The sequence below is a fragment of the Hyaena hyaena genome, unplaced genomic scaffold (genome assembly GCF_003009895.1).
Source record: "Hyaena hyaena isolate Hyena2069 unplaced genomic scaffold, ASM300989v1 scaffold_67, whole genome shotgun sequence".
NCBI classification, from domain to species: domain Eukaryota; kingdom Metazoa; phylum Chordata; class Mammalia; order Carnivora; family Hyaenidae; genus Hyaena; species Hyaena hyaena.
Window position 1 is genome coordinate 3,002,481 of NW_024080699.1, and position 16,083 is coordinate 3,018,563.

The 16,083-nt window shown below is 56.5% G+C and overlaps 1 protein-coding gene across 2 annotated transcripts in view; it reads right to left on the reverse strand.

The window, feature by feature from the left end:
• Nucleotides 1-16,083, reverse strand: part of CCDC88C (coiled-coil domain containing 88C) — a 131,311-nt gene that overhangs the window by 37,243 nt on the left and 77,985 nt on the right. For both annotated transcript variants that reach the window (XM_039232513.1, XM_039232514.1), the window contains exons 11-15: nt 11,825-11,971; nt 10,812-10,956; nt 7,133-7,317; nt 2,567-2,704; nt 464-1,534 (exon numbers count right to left, since the gene is read on the reverse strand). In XM_039232513.1, the coding sequence (XP_039088444.1) occupies nt 464-1,534; nt 2,567-2,704; nt 7,133-7,317; nt 10,812-10,956; nt 11,825-11,971 (1,686 nt within the window). The remainder of the gene's footprint in view (nt 1-463; nt 1,535-2,566; nt 2,705-7,132; nt 7,318-10,811; nt 10,957-11,824; nt 11,972-16,083) is intronic.

Below are 16,083 nucleotides of genomic sequence, written 5' to 3' on the forward strand. Positions count from 1 at the left end.
GATATATGTACGCAAGGGTGTCCGGTGGTATCTAAAATCATGGAGAGAATCAGAAAGCCACCTAAAATGTCCAAAAAATAATTGCAGTAAATCTACAGCATTAAAACCTCATAGCCATCAGAAATCCACGGCTTCAATCTCACTCACTGTGATGAGAAAAGAAGGCAGAGTAAGTACACATCAGAAGAGCTTAGGACGCGGGGACGCAGGATGTCAGGTGTGTGTCTGTGCACAGGCACACGGGGGCACGACAGGAAAGAATCCGCCAGACTGGGAGCAGCGGTCCCCTCTGGGCAGGGAGCCCGGGACAGGCGCTTTCCCTTTGTTCTCCGCACCTGCAGACATCATTCCGTGCAGAATCGGGGGGCGGGGGACACACAGCCTCACGCCTGGTCTGCCCGGGAGGAGGCGCGCGCCCCCGCCCCCCTCACCACGGGGGAGGGGCCCGCCGGCGCCTGCTCACCTCTCTCAGGGTGGTCAGCGTCCTCGTATGCATGGTGACCTGCTTGGTGAGGTCTCTGTTGTCCCGCTCCAGCTCCTTCAGCTTGCTGGCCGCGTCCCTGCAGCGGGCCAGCTCCCTGTCCAGCGCGCGGCTCTCCCTCTCGGCGGCGGACAGCTTGGCGGTGCTGTCGTCTAAGACCGCCTCCTTGAGCTCGACCTGCTGCCACAGCCGCTTTGCCTCCTTCTCCAGCAGCTTCTTGTCCTTCTCCAGCTGGGCCACCTCCTGCTCCAGCGCCGTCCGGTCCTTCTCGGCCCTCTCCAGCTGCTTGTGCGAGCGCCGCAGGGCCTCCAGGTCGCGCTGCAGCACCTGGTTCTCGGCCTCCAGCTGGCCGAGCTCCTGCTCCAGGGCCTGGCACTTCTGGCTGCTGCTGTCCAGCGTCTGCTGCAGCCGCAGGTTCTCGGCGCTCACGCCCTGGTAGCTGAGCTCCAGGCGCTCAGACTTCTTGCTCAGGGCCTTGAGCAGCTCCACGTTCTTCCTCAGCTCGTCCTTCTCGCGCTCGAGCTCCCGGTTCTCCCTCTCGATCTGGGCCATCTTGGCGCTGGTGAAGCGCATGGCCTCCACCATCCTGCGCAGCTCCAGGTTCTCCTCGTCCAGCTGCCTGTTGTCCCGCTCCAGGCCCTCGAGCTGCAGCGACACGTTCTGCAGGGTGTCCAGCGACTTCCTGAGCTTCCGGTTCTCCAGCGCCAGGCCGCGGCTCTCGCGCTCCAGGGCGTCGACCTTCTCGGTGGCGGTGTTCAGGGAGGCCACCTTCTTGGCCAGCTTCTCGTTGTCCTTCTCCAGCCGGCGCAGCTCCCTCTCCAGCTCCTCCACCCGCTCCACCTTCTCCTTCACTTGCTCAAAGTCCTTGTGCAGCTGCTGCTTCTCGGATTCCAGCCTGCTGAGCCTGCTGCTCGTCTCCGCCACCGTCTGGTGGAGGGCTTTGTTCTCCTTCTCGACGTCCTTCACCCGGGCCTCGCTGCTCACCTGCGACCTCTCCCGGAGCGACCACATCGCCTGGGTAAGGTGATCCTTTTCTTGCTCCAGATCCTTGATCTGCGGAGAAACACAACGTGAACAACACAGAAAGTGGCTGTTGAAGGGGCAGATTTCAGTGATCTGGGTCCAAACTAGGAGAATAAATTGTAGGCCCCTGAAAGACCACCCAGAGCCGTCCCACGGTTTCCCAGGCCAAGGTCAAAGGCAGTCATTACTTAGTTCAAGCCCAAACACATCCACAGCAGCCACAGCGATTCAGAAACGTAAACCATATCTCTCCCTCTTACCTCCAAGGAACGAAAGGGATTTTTCTGGTACTCTTCATCCTGGGCAGCAGGAAGCCCATGACCTGCTGCCGCCCACCCGTGGCCTCCTTGTATGCCACTCTCCCCGCTGCACGTGATGTTCCCTCTGCCTTCAACACTCCCCATCCCCCAGCCACTGACATAGAGCATCTCTGGCCCTTGCTCAGCCTTCAGGCTCAGGGAGAGGGTCAGCTCCGTGACTCGAACATGCTTGGCACCCAGCCAGTTGCTCTGTCTGGGCATCATGACCTTTTCCCTGCCCAGACCTTGGGGATGTGCCACATCTAGGCCTGGCGGAGCAGGGAGAGAAAGCCTGGCTCCCGGCTGGCATCACCAAGCCACCGCACCAGCACTGGGCTGCCCACCCTGGGCTTCTTGTAGCGTGAGCCCCATAAAGGCCAAGGTGTGCCGGGGCCCTCTGCCAGGACACTACAGACATCTACAGCGGGCTCCGTTCTTTGTCCTGCGGGGCTGTCCCGTGCACTGCAGGACACGTGGCAGCATTTCTGGTCTCCGCCCCCAGGCCACGGGCATCTTCACCCTCCTCCTCCAAATCAAGACAATCAAAACCAGGACTGCCGAGGTCACCTGGGAGGCAAGAGCGGACCCCTGTTCGGGCACAGTCAGCTAAGAACGGCTGGTCTGAGGTGCAGCCGAGCTGGGTAAGCGGCGGTGCACAGATCTCTCGTCAACTGCAGGAAGTGGCTATGATCCCGGACTCTCCCTCCTGCAGGGAAAGCTCCCCAGACAGGCGAGGAGGAGCATTCCCCCCGGAGGCACCGACCTGCCTGGCTCGGGCTGCCTTCAGGGACTCCATGTCACTCTGCAGCTGCTCCTTCTCTTTGATCAGCTCCTCACTGAGGGTCTCCAAATCCTGGTTGCTCTGCTTCTCTCTCTCCAGCTGGGTATGTAGCTTTTCAATCTGTAGAGCCAGAAGAAGACCGAGCCAGTGCAAAAGTCACTTGCACGAAGCAAACGTTTTCAGACAAACCCAAACCCTGCCAGCCTCACAGGACACAGGGCCTCCTCTCAAGGGACAACGTCCAGGTGCCGTTCCGTAGCAACCTCAGCTCTCAGCTCACACCCTGCACTTTCGGCACAGGGAGGAGAGGAGGGGCCTGGGCATCCACCAGCCGGGCAGCCTCCCTCCCGCCCCACCCCTGCGTCATCTTCACGGCCATGCTCTCAGCCACACCCAGGTCCCTCGCCTCTGTCTAAGGCCTTGTCCACCCTCTTGAGGGACAGACCACACACCCAGCCACCGCTGCTGGACGCCCTGCAGCAACTTCAGACTCGCCCATCTCACTACCCTCTGTTCCACAACAGCCACCTCCGGTGGGGACACTCCTGTTCACCCAGCTGCTCAGACTGGTCTTCTGATGCAGCCTTCCTTTCACTTTTACCCTCCAAGTAAGTTTGTCAGCAAGTCCTCTCGTCTCTACCCATACCCCTCCCCCTCCACATGGCCCCTGGCTGCCCCAGGCCAGACCACATTCCATCTTTTTTTTTTTTTTTAAGTTTACTTATTTTTGAGAGTGTGTGAGCATGTGTCCAAGTGGGGCGGGAGAAGGTGGGGGGAGAGGGAGGGAGGGAGAGAGTAAAAGCAAGAAAATGGAGGAGGATCCCAAGCAGGCTCTGCATGGTCAGCACAGCCCGAGTCAGGGCTCAAACCCACAGACCATGAGATCATGACCTGAGCTGAAATCAAGAGATGGATGCTCAACCGACGGAGCCACCCAGGCGCTCCTGGACCATATTCAGTCCTGCCTGAACAACCACCCCATCACCTCGTGGGTGCCAAGCTCTGGGCTGGGACCCACCAGCACCCATCCTTCCTAAGCGTGAACTACCTAGCTTGGGGCTTCACACTTTATCATGCCCAGCGCCCGCATTTATCAGCATGGTAAATGCAGATTCTGACTTAGCAGGCTGAGGGCCAGGCCTGCGACTCGGCTCCCAGACGATGCCCTTGATGCTATTCACAGCCCGAGGGCTTCGCAGGTGCTGCTGTCCCTCCCTGCCAACCCCGAACTCCTTATCACCAGGGATAGGAGTTGGGAAAAAGGCACTGAGTGATGTCAGAGGGACAGCGGTTCAGAGTCCAGTCCCTTGCTGCTAATGACAGGACCATGATGAGCAAGTCTCTGTAAGTGACACAGGCCAGCAGCGTCCATCTTCACAAGATCTGTCACATCAGGTGCTCAGCACACAGCTGGCCAGTGTCAGTGGACCCTCCCTGAGAGCGTGCGGCCAGTGACAGATGCGGGACCAGGCAGTCATTACGGGTCATCACACGCAGGACGACCTGGGGCCAGAGCAGCTCAGTGATTCGCCCAAGAACTTGCAGTGAGGACACAGCAGCACTAGGACGCACGCCGGGGGGCGACCCCAGACCCGCTCCCAGGAGCCGCCATGGGCCTGTGATGCACGCCCCCTGCCTCCCCAGCTCACCCACCGACCTCACTGGGGGCCCGTTACCCTGGCTGCCCCTTCTCTCCTAGACAAAGGCATGTTACTCCAGCCTCCGCATTTCTGATCGTTCTTGCTTCTAGTCTGAAGACATGATGTCCCCACATCCCACCTACCACTGCTGGATGCCCACCGCCATCTTTCTCCCTTTCTAGTTCTTTCTGCCATGGAATCGGAGTCCCTATTCTTACCCATCCCTGACGGACTGCAGGGGCCCTGGGGGATCTCACTGGGCTGAGACGGGAGCTGGCCATAGCCTGTCAGCCCTCAGAGGGGTTCCCGTCCTTCCTCAAGCACCTGGCTCAGGTTATGGGCTCCCAGAGCACGCGGGTGCCAGGGGCCTTCCCCTCAGCCCCGGGGCTGCACACACCCTCAAAGGATTGCCTTCCCGTCTCTGAAAATAAGGACTCTTTACTTCTTAGCTCAAGGCATTCAGCTCACAAGGTATCGACACAAAGTCACAGTCACAAGAGAGACGAGAGACGCAGTTTCTACAAGTTCCATGAAAATTTTGTTAGTTAGAAGGAAAATATGAACTTCAGGGAACGACAGTCATCTGGAACCGGGGCAAGCTTGCAGCCTGGGCTACGCCCGGGATGTGGGGAGAGCCGGGCTAGCACTGGGGGGCAGGGGGAGGCGCCTCCAGGGCACCGTGTCCTGGCTGGCCCTTACCCCTCTTTGTAGACACCTCCCAGGGCAGCCGCCATGCTATCTGGACCTGTCCCAAGGCTGTGCCCTCCCTGTTCCAGGGGAGTCACTGCTGGGGCTGTGTCCCCTCACCTACTGACCAAGAAATGCCAGCTGGTGCCTGAGACACACTGTGGAGAGAAGCACAGAGTGAGGTGACCAAGGCTGGGGAAAGGCAATTCCAGAAGAGCTGATGGGCTCATCCCTCCGGTGTTCTGTACGAAGCTGGGGGGCTGGGGAGAGAGAACTACCCATGCTGGGTCAGAACAGGCCCAGCCAGTGCCCGGACAGGCTGAGGAGGGCGGGCAGAAGAGGCGCCCCAGCAGGCAGGACCCCCTCCGCAGGGCTCCTGGCTCCGGACACAGGACAGATCCAGTCTGGGAGCAGTGGCACCTCCCTTTTACCAGGGTCGCTGTGCCCAGACAGGCTCCCACGGGCTGTGGCGGGGGGAGGGGCTGCCATCCCCCTGGAGAAATGATCCAGAGAGGAAACAGGAGGGGGGACCCAGAGATGGGAGGTCGAAGTGGGAGAAGCACGGAAATAATGCTGGGCAGGCAGCAGGCAGCGCCAGTGATGTCTGCGCAGAGGCAGGGCCGGGGTGGACCCCAAGGGGAGGGACAGGTGTGAGTGGTCACCTCTGAGGCCGGCCGGGAGCTGGGCCAGCAAGATTACAGCACGGCTTTCCACAGCAGACCCGTGGGGGCCTGTGGAGTTGAAGGTTCTCATCTCTCGAAAGGTCACTTTTTTTTTTTTTTTTATCTTGGCTGAGGTCTGATTGCCATTTATAAAGACATTTCCTGTGCTAGGCCCGCGTGAATCTGAAAACCCAGCCCTCTAGTCACCCTCCACACGCTGTTCCGCATTAAGAGAGCACAAGAGGGCGTTTTCCATTGTCCCGTGAAAGGCGACGACAGACTTTGGCAGCTACCACGTTGCAGAGCACACAATGCCTCAAAGGGACACGGAGGGTGAATTAGGAGCCTGGGAGATCCCAGGAGGGGACTGGAGAGATCGTTCACAGAAGGAGGGGCTGCCCCAAGCCTCACCCAGAGAGGAAGCGTGGGCAGAGCCAGCACCCCAGGGGGACCCAGTCTCCTGCCTGCAGCCCAAGCTCCTCCCCCTGCCAATGCAGCCTCAGTAAAGGCGGCCAGCTAGACTGGTGGGCAGGTGAGGACAGACACCCAGGTGGCCGAAAGCATTGGTCCTGCTCGGAGGTCAGCGGGCAAGGGCGCCCTTGCCCTCTCCCTCCGTTGCAATCTGGCATCTGGTGTGGTGAGAGCCCACAAGCGGCGTGCTGTCTGCAGCGTGGGCGAGGTGTACCCAGGCCCTGGGGCCAACACATGCAGGCAAGCCCTGGCTCTCAGCCCCTCGTGCACCCGAGACTGCAGCCCCCATGTGAACGGGGGTCCTCGTAACTGGAGAACATAGACGGTTTGCGAGCCTCTGCCTGTCCCCAAAGAGGTCTGGGCTCTACAGGGCTAATTTGAAGACCCAGCAGTTGTCCTTTGAAAGGCGAATGCAATTCGGTCCTTTCTTCTTCCTCATCCCATAAACCAAGAGAAAGGAGTGAACTCTGACCTTGCCCTAAAATTGTCTGTCAATGTCCTACACACACATACATGTCTACGTGCCCTATCCTATCCTTTTTTTTTTTTTTTAATGTTTGTTTCGTTTTGAGAAAGAGAGAGGGAGAGAAAGAAACAGCATGAGCAGGGAAGGGCCAGAGACAGAAGGAGACACAGAATCTGAAGCAGGGTCCAGGCTCTCAGCTGTCAGCACAGAGCCCAATGCAGGGCTCAAACCCACTAACTGTGAGATTATAACCCACAAACTGTGAGATCATGAGGTCGGATGCCCAACCGACTGAGCCACCCAGACGTCCCTGTCCTATACTTTTTAAAGTGAGCTGTCTCTTTTCATAGGGCACTTACTATGCACGTGCCCAACCCTTTACCTCTGCTAACCCATATAATCCTTACAACCCCCATTAACCCCATTTCACAGATGAAGACAGCAAGGCACATGCTGCCTCCAGTCAAGGACACGCTCATCCCTGTATTACAATGAACTGTGGCTGCAGGGAATCCTGCATTTTCCCAGCTGTGCACACTCACGACCCCCTGAACGTGCCGCCCGGCTGCGTACTGCAGACAAGGGCTGCGGGAGGAGGGCGCCCCCCTCTGGCAGGGGTTACCTTCTTGCTGAGCTGCTGGTTCTCCTTCTCCAGCTCGCTGCACTTCAGGCTGCTCTCCTCCAGCGCCAGGGATGCGTCCCGCAGCCCCTGGATGGTGCTCTGGAGGCTCTGGTTCTCCTTCTCCAGCTTCAGGATGCGGCTGGAGGCACATTCGTTCAGCTCAAACACAAATGACTTCCGGGAGGCTGAAAGGCAAAGTCGGGTCAGAGACCAGGTTCCAGGAGCCTCTGCTTCCAGTCTCTGCCCCCAGCCCAGGCGGCGCTGCTGCGGTCAGCACCCTAGAGACCTTCTCTGGTCCCTCTGCGGGCTCAGCCGGGGTCTGGGGGAGAAACCCGGCGCTTAAGAGGAAAGCAGCTCATAGAGAAGGGGCCAGTGCAAAAGTCACAGACTAAGTGAACTGTTTTTACCAAGCTAACTGGACTGTGCACTCAAGGACTGTACAGACCGACAGAGAGGGCAAACAGGTGCCATTTCTGGGCTGGGTCTGGAAGGTTCGGCATGAAGGGCAGGATAATCGACTAGTTATGTCTGCCACGAGCAGTCAGCAGCTGTGTGGGCACGGACGCCCAGTACCTGTCATCCTTTTGACAGAGATTTTCTAATTTCACAATTGTACTTTAAAAAAGCAAGATGGGGGGGCGCCTGGGTGGCTTAGTCGGTTAAGCGTCCGACTTTCGCTTAGGTCATGATCTCGCAGTTTGTGGGTTTGAGCCCCGCGTAGGGCTCTGTGCTGACTGCCAGCTCAGAGCCTGGAGCCTGTTTCAGAGTCTATGACTCCCTCTCTCTCTGACCCTCCCCTGCTCACGCTGTCTCTCTCTCTCTCTCTCCTAGAAATTAAAAAAATAAAAAAAATTTTAAGTAAAATAAATTAAAAAAAAAGCAAGATAGTGTGTGTGTGCGCGCGCATATATATATATAAATTGCTTTAAAATTCTAAGAGATGAAAATGTGAGCCAAAGACAGAAAAAGGCAGATTATCTACTCTGCTTCTAAAGCAGCTCAAACACAAGTGAAGGAAGAAGGGGGCACAGACCCAAGAGTCAAGGACAGGAGTTCTCAGCCCCCTCCTGCCACAGCACGTGAATCATACTGGGTAACTTGAGGGGCTTTTTGGGAAAGGAAAAAGGACTGTGTGTGAAAGCCCCTGAGAGAAGGGATCGGGGCCGTACTGCCCTCTTCTGTCCTGTGAGTACCACACACTGAGCTTTGGGAGCCTCACCACACCGTACAGCTAATACACCCCCCGTCCCACTACTCATTCATCCCGCCGGGGACCGGAGGTACCGACAGGGGACGACTCTCACAGCAAGCACATTAAACCAGAAACAAATGGGAGCGCCTGAGTGGCTCATTCGGTTAAGCATCTGACTTCGGTTCAGGTCATGATCTCACAGTTCGTGGGTTCTAGCCCCACGTCGGGCTCTGTGCTTACAGCTAGCTCAGAGCCTGGAGATGCTTCAGGTTCTGTATCTCCCTCTCTCTCTGACCATCCCCTGCTCACGCAGTCTCTCTCTCTCTCTCTCTCAGAAGTAAATAAAAAAAAAAAAATCAAAACATTAAACTGGAAACAAATGTGTGTCTGGATCCTCTGCGTGATCTTAAGAAATGGAAAGCATCTGTATCCCTCTGAGTTCTCGTCACCCACCAAGGACAGAGCACCCAACAAGCCAGCGTGTCCTCAGGACCCCAGGCCACAACAGGCAGGCAGCAGTGGGGTGGGTGGAGCGTCCGCAGCGCCGACGCCCCGAGCACACGTGCTCCCGATGTGCAAACACGTGTGCGCGGCGGGTTCTGCCTTGACTGCGCTGCATTCCAACTAACCCGACCTAAAAACCCCACGGCCTCAGAACCTGTGATCACGTGGGCAGCACTCATGGGGAAAATCATGTTTCTCATTGTGGTGCAATACACGGAACATAACATTTACCATTTTTATCACTGTCAGTTCGGTTCCCCGGCATTAGATACATTCTCGCTGGGTAGATACAACCACCCCCACAGTCCATCTGCGGACTTGGTCATCATCCCAAACTGAAGCTCTGTACTCATGGAGGAAAAATGTGAAGGCTCCACGAGGTGAACAAAGGAATTGGTCACAAGCCTCATTTCCCCTTCAGTGAAAGGCAAGGCCTCAGAGATAATGAGGACACAAGAGTTTATCACAAAACAACCGATGGCTCTTGACAGAGCGTTTCACTCGTTAGCACCTCCAGCAATCAGATTTGTGAGATAGGTTGTGTGTGTGAGCGTGTGGGAGAGGGAGGTTTTGACTCAAGGGCAAGAGCAAGAAAGAAGACCAGAAGAAAGAAGCCCTTCCCGGGAGGGCCTGGAGACCAGGCACAGTGTATTGCTTCACCGCCTCCTGTCACTGGGTACTCACGGCCATCCTGTGAGGTGGCGGCATTACCCCCATTTTGCAGATAAGGAAACTCAGCTAGCCAACCAGCTCTGATTCGAGAAGCCACCACACCATACGTGCACAAGCACGTTCGAGCTCTGCTCACGTGACACCATGCAAACCAAGGCCTGCGAGCTCCCAGCTAAAGCACTAGGAATGGGAACACCAAGAATAAATCATAATTATTGACCTGAAAGGGCTCACAAACGCACTCCATTGTCTGAATGGGTAAGGCCTCCGACTCCAACAGCCGCCCTTGGTCTCTCACGGAAACACTCACGTTTGGTCTGAGACTGTCCTAGGCAGCCTGCACTACCGCTCTGCCCCACCAGGGGGCAGCGGTCCTCCCCAGGGAACCTGAACTCCCAGGACTTGAAATCCAAGAGAATCAAACCCCCGCCCCACAGCCCCGAGGCCCCACCACGGCCCGGGGGCACCACAGCACAGGCAGAACTAACTTCTCACATGGATTAATAGTTTAATCAACTGATTTTACGTTTGGAGCCTGAAGAGAAGAAATTACCCAGCTGCTTTCAGCAACCCTTCCGTTATGCTTAGGGATGTTTACCAGAAATGAAAAAGCCACCCTGAAGCCCACCCAATACCCTGCCCACGCACTGTACAGTCCTAAGTAAACAGTAACTCACACTATAAGGTATACGTGTACTATTTTTGAACAAAGGAACTGGCTTATTGTTTGCCCAGCGCTGGAGCTTCCTGCTGCCCCGCCCACCCGTCCCCCAGCCAACGCCTTGCCTGGGGTGCTGGGCACAGCGGGGAGGGGAAGAGGCCTGGGTCCTGTGAGGAGCAGCCACTTAGCGATCCCCACCCAGAGAGACAGAAAACAGACTGCATCCATCTTGCCCAATTACGCAAAAGAACAGAGGAAAGAACACCCAGGGTCCGTGTACAGTGGAGATTAATGACCACTGGGGATGTCACCTGCCATCCAGAGCTTTCAATCATCCACACAGAGGCCTAACACGTCCTCTGGGGGTCAGCGTGCTGTAATCTGGAAGCTCCTAGGACTGTCCATATGGGAAACGAGAAAGCTGGCAACGCTTAATTTGCATTTCATGTCCCCACCCCGAGGCTGCCAGATCCCTCATGTTTTCCTTGGGGAGAAAGGCGATGAAATTGTTCCAAATGGCTCTTGAAGGAAACCCTATTTACTTGGGGTGAGTGGCTAGACCAACACGGAAGATTCTGAGCCAAGGGCTCAGCTCCCAGGCGAGGAAGCTGCGGCAGCCAGGGTGGCCAGGGACCCCGGGCGCTACCCACCGTCGGACAGGTCTGCATTCTTGGACAGCTGCTCCAGCTCCCAGCCCAGGTGCACCGACTCGTTCATGCTCTGCTTCTGGGCTATCTCGAGGACCATATTCTCCTCCAGCAGCTCCTCAATTCGCTTCTTGTCTGTGTCCCGGTCCTGGGGCAGAAGAGCGAGGGAGTGAGGCTGTGGCTGGGGGCTCCGCTGGACAGGGTCCAGCCCCCAGGCACCTGCCCTCGTTCCCCCAGGATGAAGGGACGCCGTGCACCGGCTCCCGAAACACCCAGCTGCAAGGAAACCTCTCCAACACAGGACCAGCTGCGTGTTACAGCCATTAAAAGCTACCCTAGCCCAGTGACCTATAGGTAACAAACACAGACCCGAGGTCACTAACGGAATGCTACCTCGACAAAGTGACGCACCACACAGGAACTTAAAGCAAGTAACGTGGGGCACCTGGGTGGCTCGGTCGGTTGAGCATCCGACTTCGGCTCAGGTCATGATCTCACAGTTTGTGGGTTCGAGCCTCACATCAGGCTCTGTGCTGACAGCTAGCTCAGAGCATGGAGCCTGCTTCAGATTCTGTGTCTCCCTCTCTCTATGACCCTCCCCTGCTCACGCTGTCTCTCTCTCTCTCAGAAATAAATTAAAAAAAATTTTTTTTAATAAAATAAAATAAAGCAAGGAACGTGATGCCAGGGGGCTCTGGGGTCCTCGAGCAGGCCTAACACACCTTGGAGAGGCTGTACAGAGACTCACAAAATCACAGCTCACCATGAAGGCCAGCAAGGACCTTCCTGCAACAGACGTGCCTACAGAAATGCGTAAGCGGTCAAGTCTCGTGTCGTGGGCGTCGAGTGCTGCCCACTCAGGCATGCTGAGCTTAGCAAGCTGCCCTCCATGGCACACGAGCCACCATGGCAGCAGCAGTGACAAAGGCCTAGGGGTGAAAGCCCGGAGAAGGGCACAGCACAGACCCGACACCACCCTGGTCTGTTTCGGATGTAGGGGCGGGAGCCGGCAGTACCAGTTCCAGGTCGTGAAGCTTGGATTTCAGCTGCAGGTTCTCCTTCTCCAGCTCGTGCACTTTGTCGCCCCGGGCCCGGGCCGCGGTCAGCTGCTCCTCCAGCATGGCCTTGGTCTCGATTAAAATGATGTTGTCCTCTCTCAGCTCCTGCTCAGGAAAAACACACACGAGAACCGTCAAATGAAGAAGGCACCCGGTTCACAACAAGGGTTCTGGCCGAAACACACGCTGTAGGGGTGAGACCACTGTGTGCGGGTGGGAGGGTGCATGTCCACTTTTCAGCACCCCCACCTTTCACTGGGCTGGGCCAAATGGGCATTGTCTAGTGAAAGAAAAACCGCAGATCAAGAAAATGTTTGAATTCGGTGTTTTCCTCAGTAGACGCTTCCTCGGGGTCTGTGCTGCCCAGGGAACGAAGACATCTCCCTTGTTAAAAAAAAAAAAAACAAAAAAAAACAAAAAACCTCATCTGGTTAGACGAGCAGACTCTGCTGACAGAAACGGGCCCTTGCTGAGACCCATTTCTTCTTCTTCTTCTTCTTTTTTTAAGTTGTTATTTTTGAGAGAGAGCAAGTGAGCAAGTGGGGCAGGAACAGAGAGAAAAAGAGGGAGAGAGAATCCCAAGCAGGCTCCATGACGTCAGTGCAGAGCCCAACGTGGGGCTCGAACTCACGAACCATGAGATCATGACCTGAGCCAAAATCAAGAGTCAGATGCTTAACTGCCTGAGTCCCCCAGGTGCCCCAAGCCCAGCTTCCTTAACAAGGAAGATGTGGGACTGACAGTCTGTCCCAAGTTCAAGGGCTGAGTCTAGTCCTCTAGACTCAACATTCACTTTGTAGCCAGGGTCCTGGGAAGAGGGAGCTGTTCTGATCGGCTTTCGTTCAACACCCTGCTCCTACCTGAACAGGTCACATACGAACTCTGGAAAACCACAGCTCTCAGCAGTTTCCTGGAAGTCGGGAGTCTCTGAGACAGCTAAGTGGCAAACAAATGGGAACCTCACAAATAAGTACCACAGGCCCCCTGGGTGTTAGGCACGTGCTGGGCATGGAGCGCAATGGCTGTTCCCTCGAAGACCCCTTCATGGGCCAGGGGCTGCTGGACTCTCACTTCTGCACCTCTGCACCAGACAGCCCAGAGAGCACAGGACAGAATCCAGCTCATTTGCCCCATTTCTCTTCCCCCTTTGTTATGGGGCTTCTTGGTTTCTCTTCTCCCCAGAGCCCTTCCAGCACCACTCAGGATCTCAGAGGGATGGAGTTTCCCCAAACGCCTTCGCAGTGTGTGCAAACATGCACACGCGGGAATGTGTCTGTAAAATTGTCCAAGGCCTGCCTCCCTAACAACTGGGAAGCTCCTGCTTATCCACTACACGCTTGTCTTCCCTTCCCCGCACTGAGGATCCTTAGTAGAGGGGAAACCACATGCCTTCTGGTCAGCAGTCACGGTTCTGATCCAAGTCCAGCAGCTGTGTAGGGTTTTAGACTCAGGATTACGTAGAAGCCCTCTCCCTTTCGGAGACTCTGCCCACTGTGCGGCTGGCCCTGCCCTGGGCACTCCCTGTCCCTACCTCCCTGAGAGGGAGGCAGAGACAATCCCTTTTTGCAGATGAAGAGGCTTAAAGTAAGCCATGAGCCCCCAGTCACAAAGCCAGAGTGGTGAAGCTGGGACTTGAGTTCTGGCCAGAGAGGTCCAGACGTGTTCTCTCCACTGCCTGCAGCTGACTGCAACTCATCCTCAAAGGGCTCACTGGGAAAGAGGCCCAGACCAGCCACAATGATGCAAGCCAGAGCACCCACGGGGGTATCAAGTGGCAAGAAGGGCTGACCCCTCCTCTCTGGCCGCTGCCCCCACTGTTCACACTGTGATTCCAGCAGCTGCACCCACCTGCACTTTCCACCATCACCTCACTACTGGGCTCCCGCAGCTCCCACAGCACGGGCTCCCCCTTCATCCTCACAACCGACTCCTGATCAGCCTTCAAAACCCAGCCTGAGTTGCCCCCTCTGAGAGATGCCTGCAAATTCACTCTGTCCTGCCCGCTGAGCCAGGTACTTGGGCTCCCAGAGGGCCCTGGACATGCGGTGAGGCGAGTGGCCCACCCTCCTCCCCCAGACCTGAAACTCCTCAGGGTAGGGCTGTTCCATTTCTGCCCTTGTGAGCCTCACAGATTTGTTCAGTAATACCTGTTGGCTGAAACAGGCGGGCAGCGGGGGTGGGGTGGGATGGGGTAGGGGTGGGGGGAGTCAGGGCAGGTGAGGTGGGCCCTCAAGGACTCAAGAGACTTCCAGCAGGCAGGGATGGTAAGAGTATCCGGAAGCGAAAAAGAGTGTGGAACACGATGATTTCTAACTACTATTCAAAAATATCTTAATCTTCTGGCTTCATCAACCTCCACCATGTACCAGGCAAAAGAAGTAGCTCGGCGTGTCTTGTACACCCCACTGCCTCAGAAGGGAGAAACCGGATCTGCGGGGAATTGTGCCCCAGCTCCGACCGCAAGCTGCAGGCTCAGCCCGGACGACTGAGCATCTTTATTCCTCACCTCTGGGCAGCTGCCTGCAGCTAGCCGCCCCCCCCCCCCCCCCCCCCCCCCCCCCCCCACTCACAGACCTAACCTCAACTGAACCAGGCAGCTATTTAAAGGCCTGACCCAGCCCTGTGAACAGCTGAGGGGCCACATTTAGGCAGTCACAGGCCAGGCCTGATGGCTGGTCCCCAAGGGGCTAAAGAGCAGTCCCTGCTAATCTGGCGTGCTGACTGGGAGCAGTGACCGGGAACGTGGGCTGACAGGCTCCAATTCCCAGGCCCGTCGATGTGCTATTAGCCATGGGACAAGAAGCAAGTGCACATCCCTCAGTGCAGATCCCTCCTTTCTGCGAGGGGCACACAAATAGGGCCTCTATGGGATCAGACGCAGTAAGGCTGGTCAAGTACTCCGTGCATGGTGCCTGAGGCCCAGTGAGGTTGGGAGTCATCATCCCCTCTCGCCCCTGTGGTCAGCCCAGCACTCCCCAAGCATCCATCCACCAGGCAGCAGGCAAACACTCGTTTCCAGGGGCCCTCCTTGACCCCCAACAACCAAATGCCAGAGGCGTGGGGTTGGGGTTGGGAGAGCAGAAGTGGAATCAAACAAACCACCAGGTCCCTCCCCGCTGCACTCAGATCGCGGAACCAGCATCTAGAGCAACAAAGCCAGCCTGGAGGTGTCCTTGGGAGGGACACGGGGGCACTCCATGCTGGGTGGCCAGGCCAACCGCTCCCTCAGCAAAGATCGCCCCCTCGCTAACCTCCACCTGTTCACCCCGCCCCACTGCAGTCTGCCAGGCTCCCGAGAAGACATGCCTGTTCCTGGACTTCACCCGCCTCTGGGAGCGTGGTGAACGGTACATCAAACGTCAGGTCTGTCTGCCCTTCTCCTTCTTAAGTACCGAATTTATCAGCCCTCCCAGAAGTCATTAGGAAACACAGTCCCAGGTGGAAAGAGAAAACGAGCGTCCCAAGGTACTGACTCAGCGCCCTGAATTTTAATGCTCCCCGCTCACGACATGACATCCGAATTCCCACAAGGACTACCAGAGGGGGGCCTCTGCCTGTCCTTCCATGGGGGTGTGGCCACCATCACCCCCTCCTGAGTGCCCCCCCCACTTCACCTCTCCCCTGCCCCTGCTTTGTCTCTGCGAGTCCCTCCCCCTTCTATTTCCTTCCTCATCAAGGCTGAGCCTGACAGACACGTTTCAGTGCAACCTCCGTACTGAAAGGGCGAGATGCACACGACGTGAATCAATCCTCAGTTTTCTCACATGAAGAAATGACAGGAAACAGCAGTGGCTGCTAAGCCTTGTGGGCCACCATGAGGCTTACATGTGATGATGTAGTGGGAGCTTAACCACTCCTAGAACGTGGAAAAAGCTTCATAAACATAGTTTTAACTGCTCTTTAAAAACCTTGCTGCCCATCTACTCTGAGCCAGACAGTTTATTTTCAGCTTTTTGGGTCATAAATCTGTCACAACCACCCAACTCTGCAGGTGCACCAAATGCAGCCACAGAAAATACGTGAACGGATGATGGGTGCCGCTGTGTTCCAATAAAACTTTATACTTATAGGATGGATGGGGGGCCGGATCTCATCCTTGGACGGACTGAAGTCTGGTCATCCCCAAGCTACACAACACGCTCAAGGTCAGTCAGGCACAGACCTGGGCTCCAAGGAGCTCCCAATGTGGGCGGGAAACCGGGGAGCACATCACAGCA